We start from the raw sequence: 25,437 nt of genomic DNA, 5'->3' as shown, positions 1-25,437 counted from the left end.
TAAGTAAAATCAGTTCTGGTGGGTTCGTGCTATGACTGTAAATACTCTTTTATTTCTGTTTTTCTCTCATACATCTGATTTAATATACTGTTGACCCTTGGATAACACAAGCTTGAATTGTGTGGGTCCACTTATATGCAGATCAATTTGCAAGATGCGAAACGTGCGTATAGGGCCAACCTTCCCTATACGTGGGTTCTGCTGGCTGACTGCAGAACTGATTGCAAGACATGAGTTTGCATGGATTTTGGTATTGGGACAGGAATCCTGGAGCCAGTCTTCCAAGTATACCAAGGAATGACTGTATACCAATAGCTATGCACCTCTAGTAAGATGCTTTTGTTTAGTAAGGTCCCATGGTATTATGTAGACCACCTAGGACATCCATAGTTGACACCTGTTGTAGAACATGTTTTAAATACATAGACATTTACCTATTTGTACTAAGACTTACTATTCTTAAAAAGTTTGAGAGGTTAGTTTACTCTGGACTTATACCAAATTGCTAAAAGACCATTAGGTTAGATTGTTGGATATCATTTTTAAAAACATACATGCTTACCACAGTTTTCCACTTTGAATTGTGCCTGTTAAAAACTTTTCTTTGGGAGAAAATCGGTATTGGACTGTTTACAACTCTCAATTCCCTGTTTGAACTTTATTTGATTCCTGTTTTTCTCCTCACCCCCGCATCTTATTATCCCAAATGACCACCATTTTCTGTAAAGGAGTCAGAGGTGAGTAGATGCCACTTTGAAAACAGGTAGTTTTTGTTTTGGGGTTCTTTTTCGTGTGTGTATATGTTTTATTTTTAAATTATATATCTTAATGCAATAAATCAAATATTGTATTGGATTACAGAATAGCTATCTTCCCATTATTATTCCCTCCACAAACACTGAGGGCCTGCCATATTCCAGGCTCTGGCTAAACTGCACAATGGATTGTCTCTATTTTATTCTAGAAGTTAACAGACGGTGTTGAAAAAAATTCTTCATTTTTTTTTCTTTAGTCAACAGGTTCTTGGGAGAAAAACTGGAACAGCATCTGTTCACAAAGTTACAATTAAAATTGATGAGAATGATGTCTCCAAGCCTTTACAGATTTTTCATGATCCTCCTTTGCCAGCTTCTGATTCCAAATTAGTAGAAAGAGCCATGAAGGTAAAAGATCTCAATATATTTTAATATTGGTTTAAATGAATGTAACTTGCCATTTATCCTTAAACTCTTAGCATAAATTTTTAGAAATATCTAATTCTTCCTAAAACCTTTTATGAAACTTATTTTAAGTAAATGTTACATTTCTTACATTTGTTGTTTTTTTAAAAACATCTGATACTATAATATATAATTTTTAAGATATTCTTTCATATTTTATAATTTAGATCAGATACCATTTTAATTTTAAGGTCTGGCATTAGGGCACCATAACTAATTTGTAATATCTTTGCCTTTACTTACCAAAATGTTAACTATAGTTTTTAAGCTATCAATACCATGTAAGTTAATTTTTAACTCAATACCATGTTAGTTAATTTTTAACTTTAAGTTTGCTTTCTATTAGTGGTTAACACTTAATCAATGTGATTCCAAAAGGAAATATTTTGAAGCACAGTAATCTACTGTTGGGCTTTTAAAGTAAAAATGTTTAAATTGCATGTATGAATTTGTTGTTCTTATTTATGCAGATTGACCACTTATCAATAGAAAAACTCCTGATTGACAGTGTCCATGCAAGAGCTCATCAGAAGCTCCAAGAACTGAAGGCCATTCTTAGAGGCTTCAATGCCAATGAAAACTGTAGGTTCTTTTAAACTGACATTTGTTTTTCTTTGGTTTAAACTAGTATCCAGTTTTATTTGATGGGAATCTTAATATGACTTTTTCCTGATATTTTGCTTTTATTGTGGAAGCTGGTATTTCTGCATTTAACTTGTGATCTGCCAAACTTGTCGTAATTTTTCCCTTATTACTTATTTAGCTTGGCCTCATTTTTGAAACATTTGTGTATTGGATTTCCTTAAAACTTTATGAAATGGGGCTGGGCATGGCGGCTCATGCCTGTAATACCAGCACTTTGGGAGGCCGAGATGTAAGGATCACTTGAGGCCAGGAGTTCTAGACAAGCCTGGGCAAAAAATGAGACCCCGTGTCTATTTATAAAATTTTTTAAATAAAAAAGAAAAACTTTATGAAACATGAGCTAACAATTTAATATGAATGATTTTAAAACTTTTTTCTAGTGATAAAACAACATTCCAAATATTTATAATATACTTGTAAAATATGCCCCTTTGAGTGAAGCAGAATTCATCCCTTGTCTTTTTTTAAAAGTTTTAAAAATTATTAACAGAGTTCAAATAAGAAATGCAGGTACATGGACATAGTGAAAAATCTTCCAAGTTTAATTACCTAGCAAGTATATTCAGAGCTTTGAGGGACAGTCATTTAGAAAGTGAACCCTTTCATTCTAGGAATATAGGTTCACAACATCATAATGAGCATATTTACTATCCCTGCCCCAATTGTTTTTGGCCATAATTACCTTGTGCCTGCAGTGCACAGTCTTTAATTAAGTTAGATGACGTAAGTGAAGTGCCTTATAAGTAGGAAGTCTTAACAGTGCTAGTAACGAAGGTACTTCCTTTTGTCATCACAGAGCCCAGCTCAACCCATTATACTTAAAAAAGCTGCTTCTTAGGTATGTACTAGTAACTCTGAATTAAAACCACTTTGACAGAAATAGATTTTTAAAAAATTGCCTGAAGGAAAGACAGAAAGTTAGAAAACGAAATGTGCATTTAGAATACATACTCATTCAAAGAAAGTGAAAAGATAGAGGTGAAAAAGCATAAACCAAAGCATTAGCTTATATTTTTAAAGAGACTAAGGAGAGGGGCAGCCTAACTTAACAAAAATGCAAATATGGGCCTTATAAAAGAAATAAAGAATCTGCCAGAAATTTGGTGAATCTATTGGTTAGATGTATCTTGGGGGTGCCTGTCCATTAGCCCTATCAGGGTTTAACATTAGCTTCATCAGTACTTCATTATCTTAATTTAATTAAAAGCTTCATTAGAAGGCCCTCCCCTTTAATCCCTCAAGCAAAGATGTTAAATACAGACCTAAAAATTATGATTGGAAAGTATAATTGAAACTCTCACTGGAGTTAGAAAGGCTACTAACCACTGCCCCCTTTTGGTGTTTTTTTCTTCATAGCTTTATTGAGATATAATTCACATATAATTACCTCATTCAGTGGTTTTTACGGAAAGAGTTGTGCAACTATCACTGCAATTTGATTTTAGAACTTTTTTTTTTTTTTTGGAGATGGAGTCTTGCCCTGTCGCCCAGGCTGGAGTGCAGTGGCGTGATCTCAGCTCACTGCAGGCTCCGCCTCCCGGGTTCACGCCATTCTCCTGGCTCAGCCTCCCTAGTAGCTGGGACTACAGGCACCCGCCACCGTGCCCGGCTAATTTTTTGTATTTTTAGTAGAGACGGGGTTTCACCATGTTAGCCAGGATGGTCTCGATCGCCTGACCTCATGATCCGCCTGCCTCGGCCTCCCAAAGTGCTGGGATTACAGGCGTGAGCCACTGCGCCTGGCCGATTTTAGAACATTTGAATCATCCCAGAAAGAAACTGTGTACCCATTAGCAGTCACAACCCAGTCACCCCTCTCCTTCTCTGTCTCCCTTCTGGCAATCATTAATCTACTTTCTACCTCTATAGATTTGCCTATTTGGACATTTCATATAAATGGAATCATAATGTGTGGTCTCTTACATACTGTTTTTAACACAATTTTTTTGAGGTTCACAGTATGTTTCAATACTTCATTCACTTTTATTGTCAAATAATCCATTGTATGGCTATACCGTCTTTTGTTTATCCATTCATCATTGTTGAACATTGGGGTTGTTTTTCTTTTTTGGCTATTGTGGATAATGCTGCTATGAACATTCATGCCCAAGTTTTTGTGTGGACATAAGTTTTCATTTCTCTTGGCTGTACACCTAGGAGTGTAATGGCCGGGTCTTGTGGTAACTCTGTTTAACCTTTTGACGTGTTTAACACCACTTTACAATCTAACCAGCAAAGTGGGAAAGTTTCATTTTGTCCACATCCTCACCAATACTTGCTATTGTTTGCATTCTTTTATGTGAGGATGCAGTTATCTCAGTAACATTTGTTGAAGACTGTTTTTTCCTATTTAATTGTCTTGTCACCCTTGTTGAAATTCCCCTTTTGTTCTCTCTTTTTTAAGAAATGGGGTCTCACTGTGTTGCCCAGGCTGGTCTTTATCTGTCTGTCTGTCTGTCTGTCTGTCTGTCTATCTCTCTATCTATCTATCTATCTATCTATCTATCTATCTATCTATCTATCTATCTATTTTAAGTCCATGGCCTGCTGAACAGGCTGGTCTTATGCTCCTGGGCTCAAGCAATCCTTCCACATTGGCCTCCCAAAGTGCTGGGATTACAAGTGTGAACCACCATGTCCACCTCTTTTGTTCTTAAGGAAGAGTTTAAGTATTTTGCAATCTTAATTTTTCTAATTTTTCAAAACTTCAGTTGTTGAGATTCCAGAAAATAGGGGGTGTGTAATCTTTTGATAGGCTTTGGTTTACTTTAGTATCATCTGTAAACAAGGCTTAGTAAAAAAACGGAGCAAAAACTTGTAAGTTAAAAAATAGAAACAAAAAACTATGACTGCCAAGGGATAAATTACTTTGAAAAATAAACTCAAAGCATATGTTTACATAGGAATGGTTTTGTGTACTGTTCACCTAGGTTCTGAAGATTTCTAAAGAGAAGTCTTCAGAACTCAGGTGTAAAATTCCTTTTTGTAGAAATGTTAGAGATCTGAGTTCAGCTGTCTGCTCTTAAACAAGTCATTTATACTATTTGGGCCATTCTCCTCATCTGAAATTTGAGGATATTATAATAGTCCAGGCTCTTCCTAGATCTTAAACTCTAGTAGGAATGTGCTACACCAGTGGTTTTCAAGCCCTAGGTGTTTTGTAGAGTCCTAGGTGTTAGAGAAGGGTGCCTTAGGGACTATAATTTGGAAGGAACGGGGAAGCTTGCATGCGGGGTTGATCTCCTCAGTTCTGCTTTAATCAGGACAGTTCTAGAAATGAGGACTGCTAGAGGAAAGGGTCTGCCGACCCACCATTTTAGAGCGTGTGCTTTAACTTGTTTTTAAAATTCACATGCATGCATTTATACTCTCCATGTAGTCTTACTTGATCCTTTTTTGATGGGTGAGCATGCTTTATTAAGATCCCTACTGGAACCAGGGACTACATAGTCTATTCTTAGAATCCCTTAGTGCAGTCACCCTTAAATCAGCTGGCTTTTCTTTTAACACCTAACTGGAATAACCCAAGGAAATGAGTAGCTCAGAGAATGGAGCATTTCAAGGGAAGGCTAGGGGAAGGCATAGACTTCAGATTTTGAGCAGCTCAGGTATGTGGTTTCGTGGGGGTAGAAATGGTTTAGGGGAGAGGAGGCAGGACTTTGGAGATAAGTTCCAAAAAGGCAGTGCAAGGCACTAAAAGTAACTTGAGATATGGCCCAGTTGGCAGCATTGCCTAACTCTTGAAAGCCAGGGTGCTGCTCCCTTGTGTTGTACTCTACCCTTCAGCGCTTGTAATCAGGGCATCCTGATCAGTTTGGAAGCTATGAACCACACACAGCCATTCCTAATTGAGCTTAGTTGCTGCTCTTCACTCTTCACACTTCATATTACTGTCTGTTCATCCATTCCTCATCTTGTTCTCAATAAATGATAGAAATAAAAGGAGATACGTATGTGTTCTTGCGGGACGAAATAGCAGCAAGTCCTGTCATCTTACACTGCTTTTAATTCCCTCTTCTTTATTTTCTTTGCAAGTTTCCCCATTTTTGTATACCTAAAACCTGTTGCCTTTATATGCTTTAGGGCATTATGTATTTTATTTTCTGTAAAGAAAACTGTGGGCATTGGTGGTTAAAAAATATGTACATCAATTTATGTCTAAGTATTTCTTGTCTTTTGAACTGTGTTCTCTGTATTCTTTGATGCCCTATTTTTCTAAGAATACTCAATTGTGGTAATTAGATTGAAATTATAATTGTTACCCCAATTCCCAGAACTGGTTTTGCTCCGTTGCCACACTTTAGAAATGGTTTTGCTTTAGAGAATCCACTCCTACCCTGTCAGGAATTGTAACAGTATGGAAATGTTTCAAAAATCAGTAACTCTGTTTCATATTTGTAATAACTTTTTATTATGTTAACATAGTAAGTTCAGCAAAACATCACTGATTTGAACTAATTTGTCACATTGGTCTGAATTATATGGTAAAAGAAATTTTTGTTTTTGCCCTTTTTGTTCTGTTTTTTTCAGGTCAGAGTTCTGCTGGATTTGCATGTTAAACATTTTGTATACAAATATGTATTAGATGTACAGGTTGAGTATCCCTTATCTGAAATGCTTGAGAACAGAAGTATTTCAGATCTCGGATGTTTTTTTCAGGTTTGGAATATTTGTATTTATACTTACAGGTTGAGCATCCCAAATCTGAAAATCCGAAATCCAAAATGCTTCATTAAGCATTTCCTTTGAGCATCATGTCAGCACTCAAAAAGTTTTGGATTTTGGAGCATTTCAAATTTTGGAGTTTAGGATGCTCACCCTGTGCTTTAAAGCAATTTATTTTTCTCTAATTAAATATATCTTCTGCAATCTTTTACTTTATTAATTTGTTTGATAATTTGTTTGTGTAGACAGTACCAATGGTAATGTCACCCATTTGAATTATTGAAAATTTATAGTAAGAGGTTTTGGTTTGTTTCTTTGATTCAAAAGGAATATAGATAATATACATTTGTCGAACACTTTGCTTTTTAAAGCACTTTTACAGCCTTGTCATTTCTTGATCCTAACAACCTGTGGCATAGAGGGGAAGATGTTATTGTCCTTGTTTGACAAAGTAGCAGGCAGAAGCCACGCCTGGTGAAAAGCCTGCATCGCCACTCCCCTCTGCGCCTGCCACGTTACCTCTCCTTCCTGCACCTGTATCGCCATTCCCCTCTGTATCTGCCTTTCTTTTTCTGTGCTGTAGCTTCAGAGGAACTTGGTAACAAGAAGAGCATATTCCTTTTACAACCCCTCAATCTGATCAGCACTTAGTGTGTTTTCAATGTTTTGCTTGTTTACTGGATTTCATTATGTCACTTGCAGAATTAAGAGAAAAGTTAATTGGGCCTGGTGGAAATACTATGAAACTCTAGATCAGGTATATTGTCAGCTTTGGGGATTTGTGTTTAGCAGTTGCCTATGTTCTTAATTCATCTGGGACTTGAAATGGAGTACACAAATGACTTGAAAAAAATTTTTCTTCCTGAGTAATCAATAATGTTTATTAGTTTTCAAGTGTTTCTTTAAACACATGGGCTCTAATTGCCAGAATACCTCTTTTTTATGAAGAATGGCATTGAAAATCATGCGGCCATAGAAGATATTTATTCTGTTTACAAACAACCAGTTTTCTTTCCATTATATATGAGAGAAAATCCTTAAAAATTAATTAACTTATTAGTAATTACCAAGTGAAAGTAAAACTAGAACTCAGCTCACTGATGAAATTGAATTTTCACTATTTCAACCCTCTTTAAGAAATTTTGGATTTTTTTTGCTGTAGTATTTGAGATGGGCATGTTTGTTTCAAGTCACCTTGAAAATTTCTTTTCTTTTTGAACTACTAACTGACATGATAATACGATTGCAAATTTTGCAAAATCATGTTTTTCCTCTAACATTTAGGATCCTTCAATAGTTGGTTTGTTTGTACTCATTGATTGAGAAATAATTTTTCTGGAAAATATTCAGATGGAAAAGTAATTTTTAATTCTTGATTGTTCAGCTTCCATAGAGACTGCACTCCCAGCTCTTGTTGTTCCCATCTTGGAGCCCTGTGGTAATTCAGAGTGTCTGCACATTTTTGTAGATTTGCATTCTGGAATGTTTCAATTGATGCTTTATGGACTTGGTAAGTTACTAAATGATATAATCATTCAATGTAAGAAAAATTATTTTTAACAACAAAAAAATAAACATTTTCTGTCATTAGGTATTAGAAAGAATGGTGTATGATGTTCCCCTTCCCGAGTCCAAGTGATCTCATCATGGGGAGGGGGGAGAGGGGAGGGATTGCATTGGGAGTTATACCTGATGTAAATGACGAGTTGATGGGTGCAGCACACCAATATGGCACAAGTATACATATGTAACAAACCTGCACGTTATGCACATGTACCCTAGAACTTAAAGTATAATAATAATAATAATAATAAAAAAAAGAAAATGTGGCACACATACACCATGGAATACTATGCAGCCATAAAAAAGGATGAGTTCATGTCCTTTGTAGGGACATGAATAAAGCTAGAAACCATCATTCTGAGCAAACTATCACAAGGACAGAAAACCAAACACCGTATGTTCTCCCTCACAGGTGGGAATTGAACAATGAGAACACTTGGACACAGGGTGGGGAACATCACACACTGGGGCCTGTTTTGGGGTCTGGGGAGAGGGGAGGGATGGCATTAAGAGAAATACCCAATGTAAATGATGAGTTAATGGGTGCAGCACACCCATAGTACATGTATACATACGCAACAAACCTGCACATTGTGCACATGTACCCTAGAACTTAAAGTATTATAAAATAAATAAAAATTGAAAAAGAAAGAATGGTGTATGTAGTGTCGAAAGTGGGTATGGAAACAATAACTCTGGCTGATGTCAGTTCCTCAGGGCGTTTTTAACTCTACTTTGGATTTTCTTGTAGCAGATGTTGAACTTCCCAGTATAAAGCATATTCATGTTTGCTTATGTAAAATAATGTTGATGGCCGCTGTTTTTTTAGGTTAACTTATCTGTCCCAGTAGCTCAGTTTCTATTTTACCACTGGGTGACATGGAAATTACAACAAGGAATTCTAATGTCATTTGTGGCTGAAGAACATTTTTATTACAGTAGAAACAGCTAAGATGACTTGAGGTACAGAATCCTGGAGGAAAGGATTTTTTTTTTTCTGGGCTAAACACAGTAGAAATTAAAGTTTGATTTCTTACTTGTTCTGCTACTGAGTTGGTGTTCTGAAATGATGAAATAAGAATTTAGTGTTTTTGTATTGCTACTGGACAGTGTTCTTGAATATATTAGGACATCTGCTATTTGAAATTAATATTCAGCTAGAAAGGTTGAAAATAAAGGACTTTCTGGTTATATTTTATAGCCATAGATTTTTTCTATGGGCTGCTCATGGAAAACTGAACTAATTACTTTGAATGACATCACATTTATGATGGCTAAATGACGCATTTATGAATTACTTTAACTGTGGGTTCCAAATAAGGCAAATGTTACTTGTTATTAAAAACTTATATTTAACTGTTTTCCTGATTATTAACATAGTACATACTCATAAATAAAAAACTTAAACGCACAAAAATTAGAAAAGCAACAGAAAATAGTCTTTAGGGATGTATGCTTGTCTTAGCAGCTCAGGCTGCCATAACAAAATATCATAGACTAGGTGACTTAACAGAAATTTATTTTATCATAGTTCTGGAAGCCAGAAATTCAAGATCAAGGTGTCAGCGTGGTTGATTTCTGATGAGAGCTCTCTTTCTAGCTTGTATGTAGACAGCTGCCTTCTTGCTGTGTCTTCACATGGCTGAGAGAGCAACTTCTCTGGCCTCCGTTCTTATGAGTCTACTACTGATCCTTCATGAAGTCCCTACCTTCATGACCTCATTTAAACCTAATTGCCTCCCAAAGACCCCTTCTCCAAATACCATCACACTGAGGATTAGGGGTTCAACATATGGATCTTGGGGGGACATAGTTGACCCCATAGCAGTGCTTTTCTAATTTTTTCTATACTTTGTCCCCATTAATCAAAATCATTTTGTGTCTTGCTTTTTTTGCTCATTATTTACTAGCATTTTCTACTGTCATTAAAAATTCTAACTGACTTAATTTGCAAGCTGATCTTCAGCCAACAGCTCTTGCATATGCCAGAGATCATTTGTGTTTCATAAGTAAACATTTCAGTGGAGTTTTTGATTTTATGATTTTTAAGGTTCTAAGTCTACTAATACTGTGAGTTTTAAATACTTATAATTTAAAAATACTGATTAAGTAGACTAAGAGTTTGGGGAATTAAAATATAGGCAAAAAATGGATTCATGTGTTTGTTACTTGTTCTTGCTGCCAGTGTACATTTGCTATTAATTAGTTGTCGTATCTATAATGCTGCCTAAATGTTAAAGAGGGAAAACAAACTAGGTTGGCTTATTTCTCATGATACATTTAGTTTAATTTTTCTCTGACTCAAAAACAACATAATTTTCTGCCTTAAACAATAATTTTCATTTGTTTTACACTACTTAGATAAAGGTTTTGTTTCCCATGTAAGCAGTTAATTAATTAGGTGCTTTATTCTGTAGACCAGGCCACCCTGGATGACATGGAGAAGTCTGTGAATGATGATATGAAACGAATCATACCCTGGATTCAGCAACTTAAGTAAGCTTATTTATATAGCTCAAGACTAAAAATGGAAACTTATTTTGACAAGATGTTTTCTTCTCCCTCATTACTTTTGGTCAGTCACTGTCCTTAAGGTTTATGACATGAAACTTAAGTGCCTTTTGGTACCTTAGAATCTAAATTATCTTGAAATAGTTCCAAGATGTCAGTTTCTCATATCAAATTCTCCTCTAGAGCAAATATAGGTGTGAACGGCATAACACTCAACTTTCATCCCTTACCACATTTTCTTCTGTACAAGCACTTTACAAATCACTTAAACAATGAATTTTATTGTATCAAGTGTTCTCTGTAATAAAGTCCTATTTGTTCTTATCCAGGGTAATCATCGTGGTTGACTACCAACTGACACTTTCAAAAGTCATTTCTGCTTCTCGAACACTGTCATTCAATTTGGCTCAAAATCCTTTAAATGCTTCACACTGTTAAAGTAAATAAAATTGAAAATGGAGCTAGATATAATTCTGTGGAGTTTCATTGCCACTCTGGTACACAAAGGTACCCTTATAGCAACTCTAACAAACTCTTAAAATTAATAAAACAAAATTCCAAAGGATAAAAAAAATTCAGAGACTAAAACCAAAACTGGCAAATGGAGAAGGCAGTACGGGGGGCAAGTGGGGCTTGTCTAAAGAAAAGACTATAAAGTGGGATCTATTGTTCTTATAATCTTTTAGCCTCTGCCCTTCCCTTTAGCCAATATTTGAAAAATTCAATATAACCAAGTAATGTTTTCATTAACAGGGTATGATTTTTTTTTTTTTTTTTTTTTTGAGACAGGGTTTTGCTTTGTTGCCACCCAGGCTGGAGTAGAGTACAATAGCGTGATCTCAGCTCACTGCAACCTCTGCCTTCCAGGCTTAAGCGATTCTTCTACCTCAGCCTCCTAAATAGCTGGGACCACAGGCGCATACCACCATGCCCAGCCAGTTTTTGTTTTCAGGGATTTTTTTTTTTTTTTTTTTTTTTTTTTTTGAGACAGTCTCACTCTGTTGCCCAGGCTGGAGTGCAGTAGCGTTATCTCAGCTTACTGCAACCTCTGCCTCCCGGGTTCAAGGGATTCTCCTGCCTCAGCCTCCCGAATGACTGGGATTACAGGTGTGTGCCGCCATGCCAAACTAATTTTTTGTATTTTTAGTAGAGACGGAGTTTCACCATGTTGGCCAGGCTGGTCTCAAACTCCTGACCTCAGGTGTGATGTGCCTGCCTTGGCCTCCCAAAGTGCTGGGATTACAGGCATGAGCCACTGTGCCCAGCCCAGGGAATGATTTTTAAAGCCAGTAGATAGATAATATTATGTGAGCCTTTATTTTTGAGCAGCTATTTAGTTTATCTGTATGTGAAAAAAAAAATCAGTCATTAATCTGGGTAGCGATTTCTAAAACTTTTAGTGTTTTAGCATCATTGTGCATTTTGGCTAAATAAGCAAGGTTTAAATATCCTAACATGCTTAATAATTCACATCTTGCATAACTTGAGGTTGTTTATCTGGCAGTTCTAGCTGCCCAAAATATAAACTAAAACCAGAAAGCTAAGTCCCAGAAGCCTTTAACTCACCAAATGTGTGCCTGTACGTAAACTTACATAATTTATTTATAAGAAAAGTCCCCTGATTGTCATTTATAATAGTGTTTCTCAAATGATCTGTGGTGAATGACCAGTTTGTCACTAATCTATCATGGGACGCTGATTTTTTGAAATAACTTTATTGAGGTATAATTTACATACCATAAAAATGCACCCATTTTAAGTGTACAATTCAATGATTTGTTGCAAATTTACTGACTTTTGCAACCATCACCACAATCTACTTTTAGAACATGTAGGACATTTCCATCACCCCAAAGAAATGTCCATTTATAGTTAACCATTCCCAACCTCAGAAAACTCTGAATCCACTTTCTATTTGCCTTTTCTGGTCATTTCATATAAAGTAGAATCAAAATATGCTGTCTTTTGTGACTGGCTTCTTTCACTTAGCATAATGTTTTCAAGGTTCATCCATATTGTAGCATATATCAGTACTTCATTCCTTTTTATGACTGAATAATATTTCACTGTATGGATATACCACGTTTGGTTTATCCATTCATCAATTGATGAACATTTGGATTGTTTCCACTTTTTGGTTATTATGCATAATGATGCCATGAACATTCATGTAAGTCTATATATGGACTTATGTTTTCTTTTCTCTTGGAGTGGCACCAAGGAGTGGAACTGCTAGGGCGTACAGTAATTTGTTTAGCTTTTAAAAGAAAATGCCAAACTGTTTTCCAGAATGACTGTGCCATTTTACAACCCCATCAGTAATGTTGCGAGAATTTCCATTTCTCTACATCCTTGCCAACAATTGTTACTGTCTTTGAATATAGACATCCTAATGAGTATGAAGAAGTATCTCATTGTAATTTTGATTTGTATTTCCCTAATAATGATGTTGAGCATCTGTTTGTTCATGTGATTACTTTTTTAAATAATGTGCAATAAAAATGCATTCTAAGAAAAAAGAAATGAAAGAACATGTACAAGATATAAGCCCCAGTGTTTTTTTATTAGAATCAACAGATAAAGTTACACTTCACTAAATATAATCAGAACAAACATAGGAAAAAAGAAAATTATGGAAACTGTGTACATTTTTCATTGAAAGTGTACACACACGCAATTAATATAGAAAGTCACTTAGACTCAAGTTTTTTGTCCCACAGAATCATAACAAATAGTGAAGAGTGAGATAGCCATTTCAGATCGACTTTGAAAAGACCACCTGGTATATCAGTAGTTAGAATTTTTAATGTGACACATGAGCTTGTTTCTTGTTTGTAATAACTTGTCTGTGTTAGATTGATGATCATGCTAATCATGAGAGATGTTTCTCATGTTTTCCTTTTAATAACATACATAGTAGAGATATCATTCTCACAAAGCTATGTTGATGGGAATCAAAGTAGAGATTTGAAAGAAATTTTAGCAAGTTCAGGATATTAATTTTTAATTTTTATTCAAAATGAAGCAAGTGATGGTATATTTTCAAAATTTATCTTCATTCCTTCATCAGTAACCAATTCTTGCATTTGATCGTAAAGTTGTAGTTAAATTTTTCTTTCAATGAAAAAAACAAAACGGTTTCCAGAACAGTTGATAAACTACCCTTAAAATGTCATATATTATAACGTGGTTTTACTGCACATGACTGGTATACAGTTTGTACCACATGCAACTTGCCACACAAATGTATCAGCACCCAAACTGGTCTTTGCCCTATTCATCAAGGCAAGGCTGCTGATATGAGCTGGGATGTTGTGGCATTGTTATGCTGCTGTGAAAATTCTTGTTTTCTGTAGTTTCATTATGCATCAGTGGAGTTTGTGAACCAGCCATTTTATCCCTTTTTTACATATTATATGGTATCCTAGTTTCAAGGATAGATAATCACATACAAGGAATAAGGGGAGTACTATATTAAAAACATCAGTGAAATCTGGCAGCTTACCTTTGTGGGAACAAAGGTAGTTAATACTACTGGGACCTGCTAGGTATACTACACACTTCACACATACACAATTTAAAAACTGGGGCTATATAAAGAATATTGAGATTAGTTGATGCTGTCTTTAAACTATAGGAAATCTGTCACTCCTTATAATAAACTAATATAGTATCTCATCCTTATAGTTAATTCTACCTTATAACTAAGATCATTCACATTGTGGTTTAAACTTCTTAAACTAAAACTAGAATTGACGGTCTAATGCAAAACTATGAAGAAATGATTTGTCATTATGGCCATGTGTCCTTTTATTAGTTCAGTTAAATTTCAATTAATTGTTTTTTTTAATGGTCTTTAATCATTCGTAAATCGATAGCACACAGATAATCAGAAAAGTCTGAGATTTGATGTGGATTATCACTTTTAAATTCAGGTTTTGGCTTGGACAGCAGCGTTGCAAGCAGTCTATAAAACATCTGCCTACGATAAGCAGTGAAACATTGCAGCTTTCCAATTACTCAACTCATCCTATTGGAAACCTTTCTAAGAATAAACTGTTCATTAAACTTACCCGCCTTCCACAATACTACATTGTAAGTATGCAAAGGAGTGATTTGGAGTGATCAAGTTTAGTAATTCTGTTAGTATCTTAAATGACTTATTATTTAACTTGCCAATGAATTTTATTGAATATTTGACTTTCATATAGTGATTCTCAACCCAGGGGGTTAGAAATGGGGGAGAGAGGAATGTCATGTCTCAGTTGGGGAACATAAGGTATAACCCTATCCCTCACTCTAGGATCTGTCCTGTCATGAGGCCTAGTCTTTGATTGCAATGAGACATCTCTGTAAGAATAAAAAATTTGAGAGCAATTCCTGTAAAGGTCTGGTGATGTTTTGATGTCAAATAAAGTTGTTTGACTTGAATATTAACTTGTATAGTGAAACCTTTCAAATATGGACTGGCTGAATTGGCTTTATTTTTTCATCCTTCATTGATTGAAGGCATCTTTCTTTTTATTGAGTATGTGTTCCTTTTAGTGCACAGTGAGGTCTTCTCTTATTCCTTTTTCACTGTTTCTGTATGTTTTCTAGTTTCTTTATTTTTGAATTAGTTTAAATTTGCAATAATTTGAAATATGAGCTCATTCTGAATATATTTTCCTGCTTGTTGAAATTTCTGGCCGGGCGTGGTGGCTCACACCTGTAATCCCAGCACTTGGGAGGCCGAGGCAGGCAGATCACGAGGTCAGGAGATGGAGACCATCCTGGCTAACACGATGAAACCCCATCTCTACTGAAAATACAAAAACAAAAAATTAGCCAGGCATGGTGGCAGGTGCCTGTAGTCCCAGCTACTTGGGAGGCTGAGGCAGGAGAATGGCGTGAACCCAGGAGGTGGAACTTGCAGTGAGCTGAGATGGCGCCATTGCACTCCAACCTGGGTGACTCTGTCTCAGAAAAAAAAAAAAAAAAAAAAGAAATTTCTGTATATATACCAAGTATACCAAGTAGATGTGTTGGCTAAGAATCTATGTTTTACAAATATTAATTCAGGCCAGGTGTGGTGGCTCACACCTGTAAAACTAACACTTTGGGAGGCTGAGGCAGGAGGATCACTTGAGCCCAGACGTTTGAGATCAGCTTAAGCAATATAGTGAGACCTCGTCTCTTACAAAAATAAAATAAAAATAAAAATTTTAATTCAAGATTGTTGGTTGAAAGTAATAGGAGTGAACTTTTTAAGGTTTTGACCTGTACTTTTAAAAGATATTATTTTAAAAGGACACCATGTGTAGGCTAACATATCTTAAGCTCGGGATACTTATGTAGACTAATGAGTCTGTCATTGATCTGAATTTTACTTTTTTCTGAATTTTAAAACAGCAGCTGTAGAACTAGATTTGGCCCACAACAAAAGACTATTGTTTCAGTTCTCAGTGAGCTTGCTTGGTCTACATGTGAAATGATAATACAGAATACATGCATCATAGCGAAACCCATGAACATACAAAGATCTCTTATAATCAGCCATGCACAAAATAAAATAAAAATGGTTATAATTTATTATTTTCTGACATTTAGCATCAACAAACAACCAGGCTTTAATGTCAGTGACCAGTGATCTATTATAAAGCAATAATTTGTTTCACATGGTTTAGACCAAAACTGAATGTAGATTACTCCTCGTCCTCTAGATTTATCACTTAGGGGAGATATGTTCATGGAAGTGGAAAGAACTACTACCATGGACATTAAGAAGAACAGAGGAAAGTCTTGCTGCAATTGATCTCCCTTTAAATGTGTTTCTGCCATTTTACCTTTCTTTTTTGGTTAGCTTTATTAAGATATAATTTACATAAAGTAAAAATACAGACTTTTTAGCCTGGGTTCTGATAAATGCATACAGTTGTGTAGCCTCCATCTGAGGACACAGAACAGATCCATTATACCCCAAAATTCCCTCACAATACCCCTTATGATCAGTCCCCTCCAACTAGTAATCACTGGCCTGTTTTCTGTCTCTATAGGTTTGCCTTTTCTGTCCAGTTTCTTTGACTCAGCATAATGCCTTTGACATTCATCTGTGTTGTTGTGTATATAATAGTTTCTTCCTTTTGTTGCAGAGTAGCATTCCATGGTGTGGGAGTACCACAGTTTGTGTTTAATGAGTCACTCATTGAAGGACATTGGGGTTGTTTCCAGTTTGGGGCAATTGTGACTAAAGCTGTTAAACATTTGCATATAGATTTTTGTGTGTGCATAAGTTGTCATTTTTTATTTCATCTTGGATAAGTAACTAGGAGTGGGATTATTGGGTCATACGGTAAATGTGTGTTTAACTTTGTAGAAAACTGCAAGCTGTTTTCCAAAGTGATGTACTATTTTGCATTCCAGCCAGCAATGTATGAGAGTTCTAGTTGCTCCTCATTCTTACCAACAGTTAGTCATTAGAATTTTTTAAAAATATTAACCATTCTGATAGGTATGTAGTGGTGTCTTATCGTAGGCCTAATTTACACTGCCCTAATGGCTGAAGATGTTGAGCATATTTTCATGTGCTCATCCTATCTTCTTTGGTGAAATGGCCATTTGACTTTTAATTTTAACATTTCCTGAGGTACCTCATCAGTGTGATGCTTTCCTGAAGAGTATGTGTGGGGAGGAGGGGTAGCAAGGGACAAAGGAAGCAGGAAGAGAGATGGGAAAGAATGTGTGTTGGTCAGGAGCCTTTCCTAATGGCACTTACTTTTGTCACTAAAGTATTTAGGGACTTTTCTTAAATTTTAGCTACACCTTGGAAACAGTAAGCAGGTATAGTAGGAAGAGCAAGGCCTCTGGAGCCAAACTTCTGGAATCAAAGCATGAGTCCGTCACTACATGTGTGACCTTGGGCAAGTAACTTGCTTTTTTTGTGCCTTAGTTTCCTCATCGCAAAAATAAAGATAGGCTGGTTGCGGTGGCTCATGCCTGTAATCCTAGTACTCTGGGAGGCCTAGGCGGGCGGATCACCCGAGGTCAGCAGTTCGAGACCAGCTTGGGCAACATGGCAAAACCCCTCCTCTAATAAAAATACAAAAAATTAGCCTAGTGTAGTGGCACACGCCTGTAATCCCAGCTACTTGGGAGGCTGAGGCGTAAGAATCGCTTGAACCTGGGAGGCGGAGGTTGCAGTGAGCTGACATTGTGCCACTGCACTCCAGCCTGGTTGACAGAGTGAGACTCTGTCTCAAAACAAATAAACGAAAAAACCTACTTCACAGGGTTATTAGGAAGATTAAATACGTTAGCATCTGTGAAGTATTGGGACAATACTTGGCACATATTAAGCTTTGTATCAGTGTTAACTGTCAGTATTGTTACCCTCACAGTGACCATATTTTTCAGTTGAAAAATTAGGGTTTGTTTTTACATATTTCCAAGTATGAGGGTTGGTTGTCATTTTTCTCTGCCTTAATAATGGAATTTTTAGGATGTTTGAGTGGTTAAGGGAGGCAGCAGAGCAATTTAAAATAGATACCATTCTAGAAAATCTAGCAGACTGTATTAGTCTGTTTTCGCGCTGCTGATAAAGAAATGCCTGAGACTGGACAATTTACAAAAGAAAGAGGTTTAATTGGACCCACAGTTCCATGTGACTGGGAAGGCCTCACAATCACAGCGGAAGGCAAGGAGGAGCAAGTCACAGCTTACGTGGATGGTGGCAGGTAAAGAGAGAGCTTGTGCAAAGGAACTCCCATTTTTAAAACCATCAAATTTCGTGAGACCCATTCACTATCATGAGAACATCACAGGAAAGACCCGCCCCATGATTCAGTCATCTCCCACCGAGTCCCTCCCACAACACAAGGGAATTATGGGAGCTACAAGATGAGATTTGGGTGGGGACACAAAGTCAAACCATATCACAGACCTATTGGATTTAGGCATAATTTTTTATTTTCAATTTAAAAGCTGAGGTATGAATATCAAGAACACCTAACACATAATAGTTTAAATGCCCCATTTGTTATACTTTATGGTTGCTTTTGCTTTTATCATTCTTCTTTGGTCTCATCTACTTTTTGGAAAACAAATTATGTATTTACTAGGAATGCTCTTTTTTGATACGATTGATTTAACCTCTTTTTATCTTTTTTTTTTTTTAAGACATCTACATTAGATTTATAATTCTGAGCCTTACTTGATGATGTACAGAGGAAAATATCTGACACTTCTTATTTCTCTGAGTCTTATTTCTTTTTGGGATTTTTAGGTTGTGGAGATGTTGGAGGTTCCCAATAAACCCACACAACTGTCGTACAAGTACTACTTTATGTCTGTGAATGCTGCAGATCGTGAAGACAGTCCTGCAATGGCATTGCTGCTACAGCAGTTCAAGGAAAACATCCAGGACTTGGTTTTTCGTACAAAAACCGGGAAACAGACCAGAACCAATGCCAAGCGCAAGGTATGATTCCATATGAAAATGAGCACAGAATTTGTGTGTGTTAACTTGGTTGTGTTCTTTACTCATTTTTAATATGAGAAAGAACTAAGATACGGTTTTTAAGAGACGAGGCAGCAATAAGGCTTAAGTAACAATTGTCTACATTTTCTTGAAAATGCTTCTGTTTTAATTAAATAATTGTCCACCATTTTCCATGAGATAACTTGTTAAACACAAAATATTTACTAATAAATTACTAGTGTTTTGGTCAGTATTTACTCGGTAAATACAATAACATTTGTTTTGGTTAACCCTGAGCTTTCTTCCAGTATTTTAACTATCTTAATGAATTGTATCACATGTACTTTTTTTTTTTTTTTTACCTGTTTGTGTTCTTTACTTAAATTCTAGTTGTCTGATGATCCATGTCCAGTAGAATCCAAGAAAACAAAACGATCAGGAGAAATGTGTGCCTTCAATAAAGTTTTAGCTCACTTTGTCGCTATGTGTGATACAAATATGCCATTTGTAGGACTTCGGTTGGAGGTAATTTTTTTGGAACAGTTCTGAATACCCCAAATGAAAGAGTAGTTTTTAAAATGTGTTGCTCAGGGTATATATAGATTCCACTAGGAAAAGCAGAATGTTTGTGATCCTGTTCAGAGTGGTAGGGTTACAATCATAGCATCTTATGGTATACATGTAAAACATGGCTTGAATTATTTCATCTCTCTGATTCCAGATTCTGGGTCTTCTGCTCTTTATGGAAATTGAATGTAAATTTTTCCCAGTTAAAAAAAGTGGACAGGGCTGGGCACGGTGGCTCACACCGAGCACTTTGGGAGGCCGAGGCGGGTGGATCACTTGAGGTCAGGAGTTTGAGTCCAGACTGGCCAACATGGTAAAACCCTGTCTCTACTAAAAATACAAAAATAATTGGGGCATGGTGGCACATGCCTGTAATCCCAGCTACTTGGGAGGCTGAAGCAGGAGAACTGCTTGAACCCGGGAGGTATAGGTTGCAGTGAGCCAAGATTGCACCACTGTATTCCAGCCTGGGCAACAGAGCAAGACTCTGTCTCAAAAAAAAAAAAAAAGGATAAAAGAAAAAGTGGACAGGTTGAGTGCAGCGGCTGATGCCTATAATCCCAGCACTTTGAGAGGCCAAGGTGGAAGGATTGCTTGAGCTCAGGAGTTCAAGACCAGCCTGGGCAACATAGCAAGACCTTATCTCTATTTAAAAAGTTAAAGAAAGAAAAACAAGTGGACAGTTTTTAAGAATTAACATTTTACTTTTATACCTCTTAGTAGGAGCATTGTTTAAGGCTATTAGAGACGGTTAGTTGATAGCTGGGTGGCTTATTTTTGAGTTGGTAAAGCCATGTATATTGCTTAAGCCCTAGTAAAACTGGGATCCTTTCTAAGAAGCAGATCAGAAAGAATATTAAACTAAATTTTTACTTTTCTCACATGGGAGAAGCAATAGATTTATGCAGAATTAGTGCCTTTAAAGAATATGCAGTTGTGATATCCAATATAATCCTCAAACATGAAAGGGAGGTAACAGACCTGCATTTTTTGTATTTCCAAAAAGGAGTTTGGCCAAGGATGGGTAGCCGCTCAAAAGTGATACACTAAAACCCCAGTTATTTCCCTGTAGTTTAAAGTTTTATGTTTTGTAAGAATCCCCTCTTCTGTAAGTTATTGTGAATGAAGGAGAGACCTGGAAATGTGGAAATGGACTTTTTCAGCTGGGCTGATGATGATGGCCTTGGGAAGATTTGTTGAAAATAGCTTTCATGCTTTAGAACAGGGATTGGGAAACTTTTTCTTTAAAGAGCCAAATATAAATATTTTAGACTTTGTGGGTCAAGTGGTCTCTGTTATAGCTACTCAAATCTGCTGTTGTAGTGTGAACCAGCCAGAGCTGATATTTAAACAAATGAGCATGGCTGTGTTATGGTAAAACTTCATTTACGAAAGCAGGCAGTGGGCCAGGCGCTTTGGCTCATGCCTGTAGTCCCAGCACTTTGGGAGGCCGAGGTGGACAGATCACCTGAGGTCAGGAATTTGAGACCAACCTGGCCAACGTGGTGAAACCCCGTCTCTACTAAAAATACAAAACTTAGTTGGGCATGGTAGCGGGGGCCTGTAATCCCAGCTACTCGGGAGGCTGAGGCAGGAGAATCGCTTGAACCTGGGAGGCGGAGGTTGCAGTGAGCCGAGATCATGCCACTGCACTCTAGCCTGGCCGACAGAGCGAGACTCCTTCTCAAAACAAACAAACAAACAGAAAATCCAGGCAGTGGGCTGGATTTGGCTCATGAGCTGTTGTTTGCCAACCCCTGCTTTACAGGACTTTGGGATCTGCAGGCAGAGGATAAGGTGTGAAATTGTAAAGAGCCCAGAGAGAAACCCAAGCCTAGAAACAGGCACCTAAAATAAATACTCTTGTCCTTGATGACCCAGCTCCTAGAACTGTGAGCTTGATGAATGTCCTCTTATCTGGATACTGGCCTTAGCTCCTAAACTGTAGTGTGTCCATGTTTCCTATGTAATTGACTGTATTCTTGGACTCTTTTATTGTGTTATTTGGATTGATTATATGAATGTCATTCAGTTAACTACCTTTGCAGTGGGAAGGGAAGATGGATATATGGTGCTGGGGCAAAGCAGTGCATTTATATCCTCTCTTCCCTACCCACAGGCCAGAATTTGCAAAAATGTGCGTCTTTGTAGGCCTACGTAGGTTAATGACTGTAGACATACATCCTCTCTTTCCACCTTCTCTGTATTCTTATACTTGCTGCACATATGGGACACAGATGAACATTCTGTAGTGCTCTATTGAACTCAAACTCTTAAAAACTTACCTACTTTTTATTCTCAGTGAACATTCTAGCTATGTTAAACATAAAAGCAAGCACATTTTCTACTTAAAGTAATTTAGGCTGAGATGTGACTAAAACTAAATCTAATCTTATAAGAGATGTTTATATATCTTTTTTTTTTTTTTAAATGGAGTTTCACTCTTGTCACTCAGGCTGGAGTGCAATGGCGCGATCTCGACTCACTGCAACCTCAGTCTCCCCGATTCAAGCAATTCTCCTGCCTCAGCCTCCCAAGTAGCTGGGATTACAGGCATGTGCCACCACACCTGGCTAATTTTTGTATTAGTAGAGATGGGGTTTCACCATGTTGGCTAGGCTCGTCTTGAACTCCTGACCTCAGGTGATCCGACCGCCTCGGCCTCACAAAGTGCTGGGATTACAGGTGTGAACCACCGCACCCGGCCGGATGTTTATATATCTGATTGGTAGAATAGCAGCAGCATTTTTGAGCTGGCCCACACTTCATTTCCTTTTGAATCTGAACCCCTACTTCCTATCTGGTAGCAGCTATTTTTCTAAACCTTTCCCTTTCCCAGGCCCAAAGAGCGGGGCTCACTTAAATACTTGGAACTTCCTTAAATCCTTTCCAGAACATGGTAGATATAAATAGTCTGTCATGCAAGACCTGGGAATATCTGCCAAAGGCAAGCATTTCTTTAGATCAGATGACTTTCTGGCATACTGTAATTACTTGCAGTCCCATGGATAGGGTTTCAGGCACTATCTCTGCATTTATCTTTCTAATTTGCTTTCTGAATCCTTTAATTGGGAAAGAGATGTCATTGGGTAAATGCACAAATTGGAAATCTTTTCTTGGGTTTCACATAGGAAGTAGTTTAATTCTTAAAAATATATTTCAGAAGAGTTGTAAACTAAAAAATATTGTTTAGAAATAAGCTACGACAGTGACTCAAACATTGTTTTGAACAAACAGTATAGAATTACACGAGAAAACTATTCTTATTTTGTAGTGGCCTCTTGAATTACTAAAATTGATTCTAGATTACTTTTGGCTCACTGCAAAAATTAGACTAATCTCCTGAATTTTGAATATTTGCCACTTGTGGAGGTGTTTCTTAAACTAGATGCTCTGGGACAGCTTTGAGTTCCACTGGACTTTGTATAGTTTCCCAGGAAATCTAATGATGGGGATAATACTCATGCCTAATACGTTGTAACTTGGGGAAAGAATGGCCCTATAACGTGCCACAAGAATAGAGACTGTAGTACTTAGAAATGGTAGTTGTTTTTGTAAAATTGGTGGTCTGATATAATTCTGCTTTTCTCTTTCTAGTTGTCCAATCTGGAGATTCCACATCAAGGAGTGCAAGTGGAAGGTGATGGCTTCAGCCATGCAATTCGCTTATTAAAGTAAGCCCCTGTCATGTGTTTCACTTGGTGCCATATGTTGCAGTCACACTCTGAAAGCTGCTTCTCTTCCATGAGACAACATAAAGCAGTGTTCAGAACCTGTGGGTGTTGTGGATTTCTGCATAGAGTTACTAGGGTCTGGGGGAAGATTCCCTTTAATCTATGGAGTGGCAATCCAGCATCACTTGTTTTTTTTGTTTTGTTTTGTTTTGTTTTGTTTGTTTGTTTGTTTTGAGACAGAATCTCGTTCTTTTGCTCAGGTTGACTGGAGTGCAGTGACACAATCTTGGCTCACTGCAACCTCCCAACCTCCGCCTCCTAGGTTCAAGCAATTCTTGTGCCTCAATCTCCCAAGTAGCTGGGACTACAGGCGCACACCACCATGCCCGGCTAGTTTTTGTGTATTTTTAGTAGAGACAGGGTTTTGCCATGTTGGCCAGGCTGGTCTCGAACTCCTGGCCTCAAGTGATCTACCTGCCTCGGCCTCCCAAAGTGCTGGGATTACAGGCATAAGCCACTGCACCTGGCCTCACTTGGTATTTTTGGATGTCTTTTCATTCAGCAGATATATATTGAGTGTGACTGTGTGTCAGGCTTGAATTCTGACATCCCCTCAGAATGCTGTCGGTTCATAAAGCAGAGGAATATGGGCTAGTTCAGAAGTCAGGAAGGGTATCCCTGAGGAGGTACCAGTTGTACTCGGACTGAAGGAGAGGTGAGAATAAGGAAAGTGGGGCAGAGGTAGTGGAGGTCCTAACCAGAGGGATAACTGCTAATGTGAAGGCTTAGAGGGAAGAGAGAGCTTGGCATTTTTGTGCTGAAAGGAGTTCGGCATGGCAGGAGATGGGAGAAGTGAGGCTGGAAATGTAAGCAGGAATTGATCAGATCCTTTAGGCCTATGTAAATGTCCTTCAACAATTTAGGTTTTATCCTAATGGCACTAAGAAGCTATCAGATGATTTTAAGCTAAAACTGACATCATTAGATAGGTGTTTTTGAAAGCTCAACCTGATAGCAATATGGAGAATAAATTGAAGGGGAACAAGACTAAAGTAATGAAGTTGGTGAAATGGTTCACATTAGAGTTGTTGGTAGCTCAGAGCAGGGTACGTTCCACAAGAAGTTAGGAGAGATAGTATTCACAAGTTGTGATTAGATTGGTGTTGAAGGTGAGAAAGAGGGGAAAGTGGCAAAGATGATTCTTGGTTTTATCTTGGGCAAATGATGGATGGTGGCAGTGTTTTCTGAGATAAGGGACACCAAAGATGTGAGTTTGAACGGACTTTGCTAAGTTTAAGGTGCCTGAATACCCTTTGGGCATGTGTTTCAAGCTCAGGTAACAGATCTGGGAAGGAGAAGTAGATAAAGTCATCACCATGGTGATAGTAATTGAGCTGGGGTAGTAAATTATATCACCAGGAAAGAATATGCAGGAAATGGGCATAGGGCTTAGTTCTAATGGACAAAGGACGAGGAGCCAAAGGATGCTTAGAAGTAAAGCTAATGTGGTACATGTGCTTTATAAAGTGACCCAGTATGGACTTGCATAGCCAGAATACCATCTAAGAGATCAACCTTTTTGGTCCAGGAAACAGATTTCTTTGCAAAGGAGAGGTACACTTTATTGTTTCCCAGGTGTTGCTTAATGATATAAATTATATAAGCAATTTTTATTTATTGAATTCCTCTGTCTGCTAAGACATAGCAGCTCTGCAATTTGAGCAATGGGGCTTTACCATTTGTTATATAGGAATCTGTTTCTGTGGAAGGTAGAGCTAGCAAATAGTGTCACATGACCCATGTGTCATTAGTGCTCCCTTTAGATACCACAGAATTGAGGAACTAGAATAGTTCCTCTTCCAGGCTATCTTAACACCATTTCTACAAAAACATTTTCAGGAGAGAGAGAACTAGTCTTATAATGGAAATCAGTAAGAAAATGCAATACTTTCAATTGCGTTTGGTTTTGAATTGCTTTGCCTTGAATATAGGTTATTATTTTTTCTTTTTACTCTTCTTGGCACCTGTAGATAAGTTGATAATTTGCATAATATCTTGTTCTCGGCATTTTTACAAGAGAAATTTCAGTCTCCTTTCTTCTTGAACTCAAGGGAATGTATAAGAGTCCTACCTAGGA

At 37.3% G+C, this 25,437-nt stretch overlaps 1 protein-coding gene across 4 annotated transcripts in view; it reads left to right on the top strand.

The window, feature by feature from the left end:
• MED14 (mediator complex subunit 14) overlaps window positions 1-25,437 on the top strand; it is an 85,946-nt gene that overhangs the window by 24,035 nt on the left and 36,474 nt on the right. For all 4 annotated transcript variants that reach the window (XM_015127216.3, XM_015127215.2, XM_015127214.2 and 1 more), the window contains exons 9-16: window positions 1,013-1,163; window positions 1,691-1,802; window positions 7,915-8,040; window positions 10,511-10,589; window positions 14,540-14,699; window positions 18,865-19,059; window positions 19,450-19,584; window positions 23,224-23,300. In XM_015127216.3, coding sequence (XP_014982702.2) covers window positions 1,013-1,163; window positions 1,691-1,802; window positions 7,915-8,040; window positions 10,511-10,589; window positions 14,540-14,699; window positions 18,865-19,059; window positions 19,450-19,584; window positions 23,224-23,300 — 1,035 coding nt within the window. The remainder of the gene's footprint in view (window positions 1-1,012; window positions 1,164-1,690; window positions 1,803-7,914; window positions 8,041-10,510; window positions 10,590-14,539; window positions 14,700-18,864; window positions 19,060-19,449; window positions 19,585-23,223; window positions 23,301-25,437) is intronic.

The sequence above is a fragment of the Macaca mulatta genome, chromosome X (genome assembly GCF_049350105.2).
Source record: "Macaca mulatta isolate MMU2019108-1 chromosome X, T2T-MMU8v2.0, whole genome shotgun sequence".
NCBI lineage: Eukaryota > Metazoa > Chordata > Mammalia > Primates > Cercopithecidae > Macaca > Macaca mulatta.
This window is presented reverse-complemented; position numbering and strand designations above follow the sequence as displayed.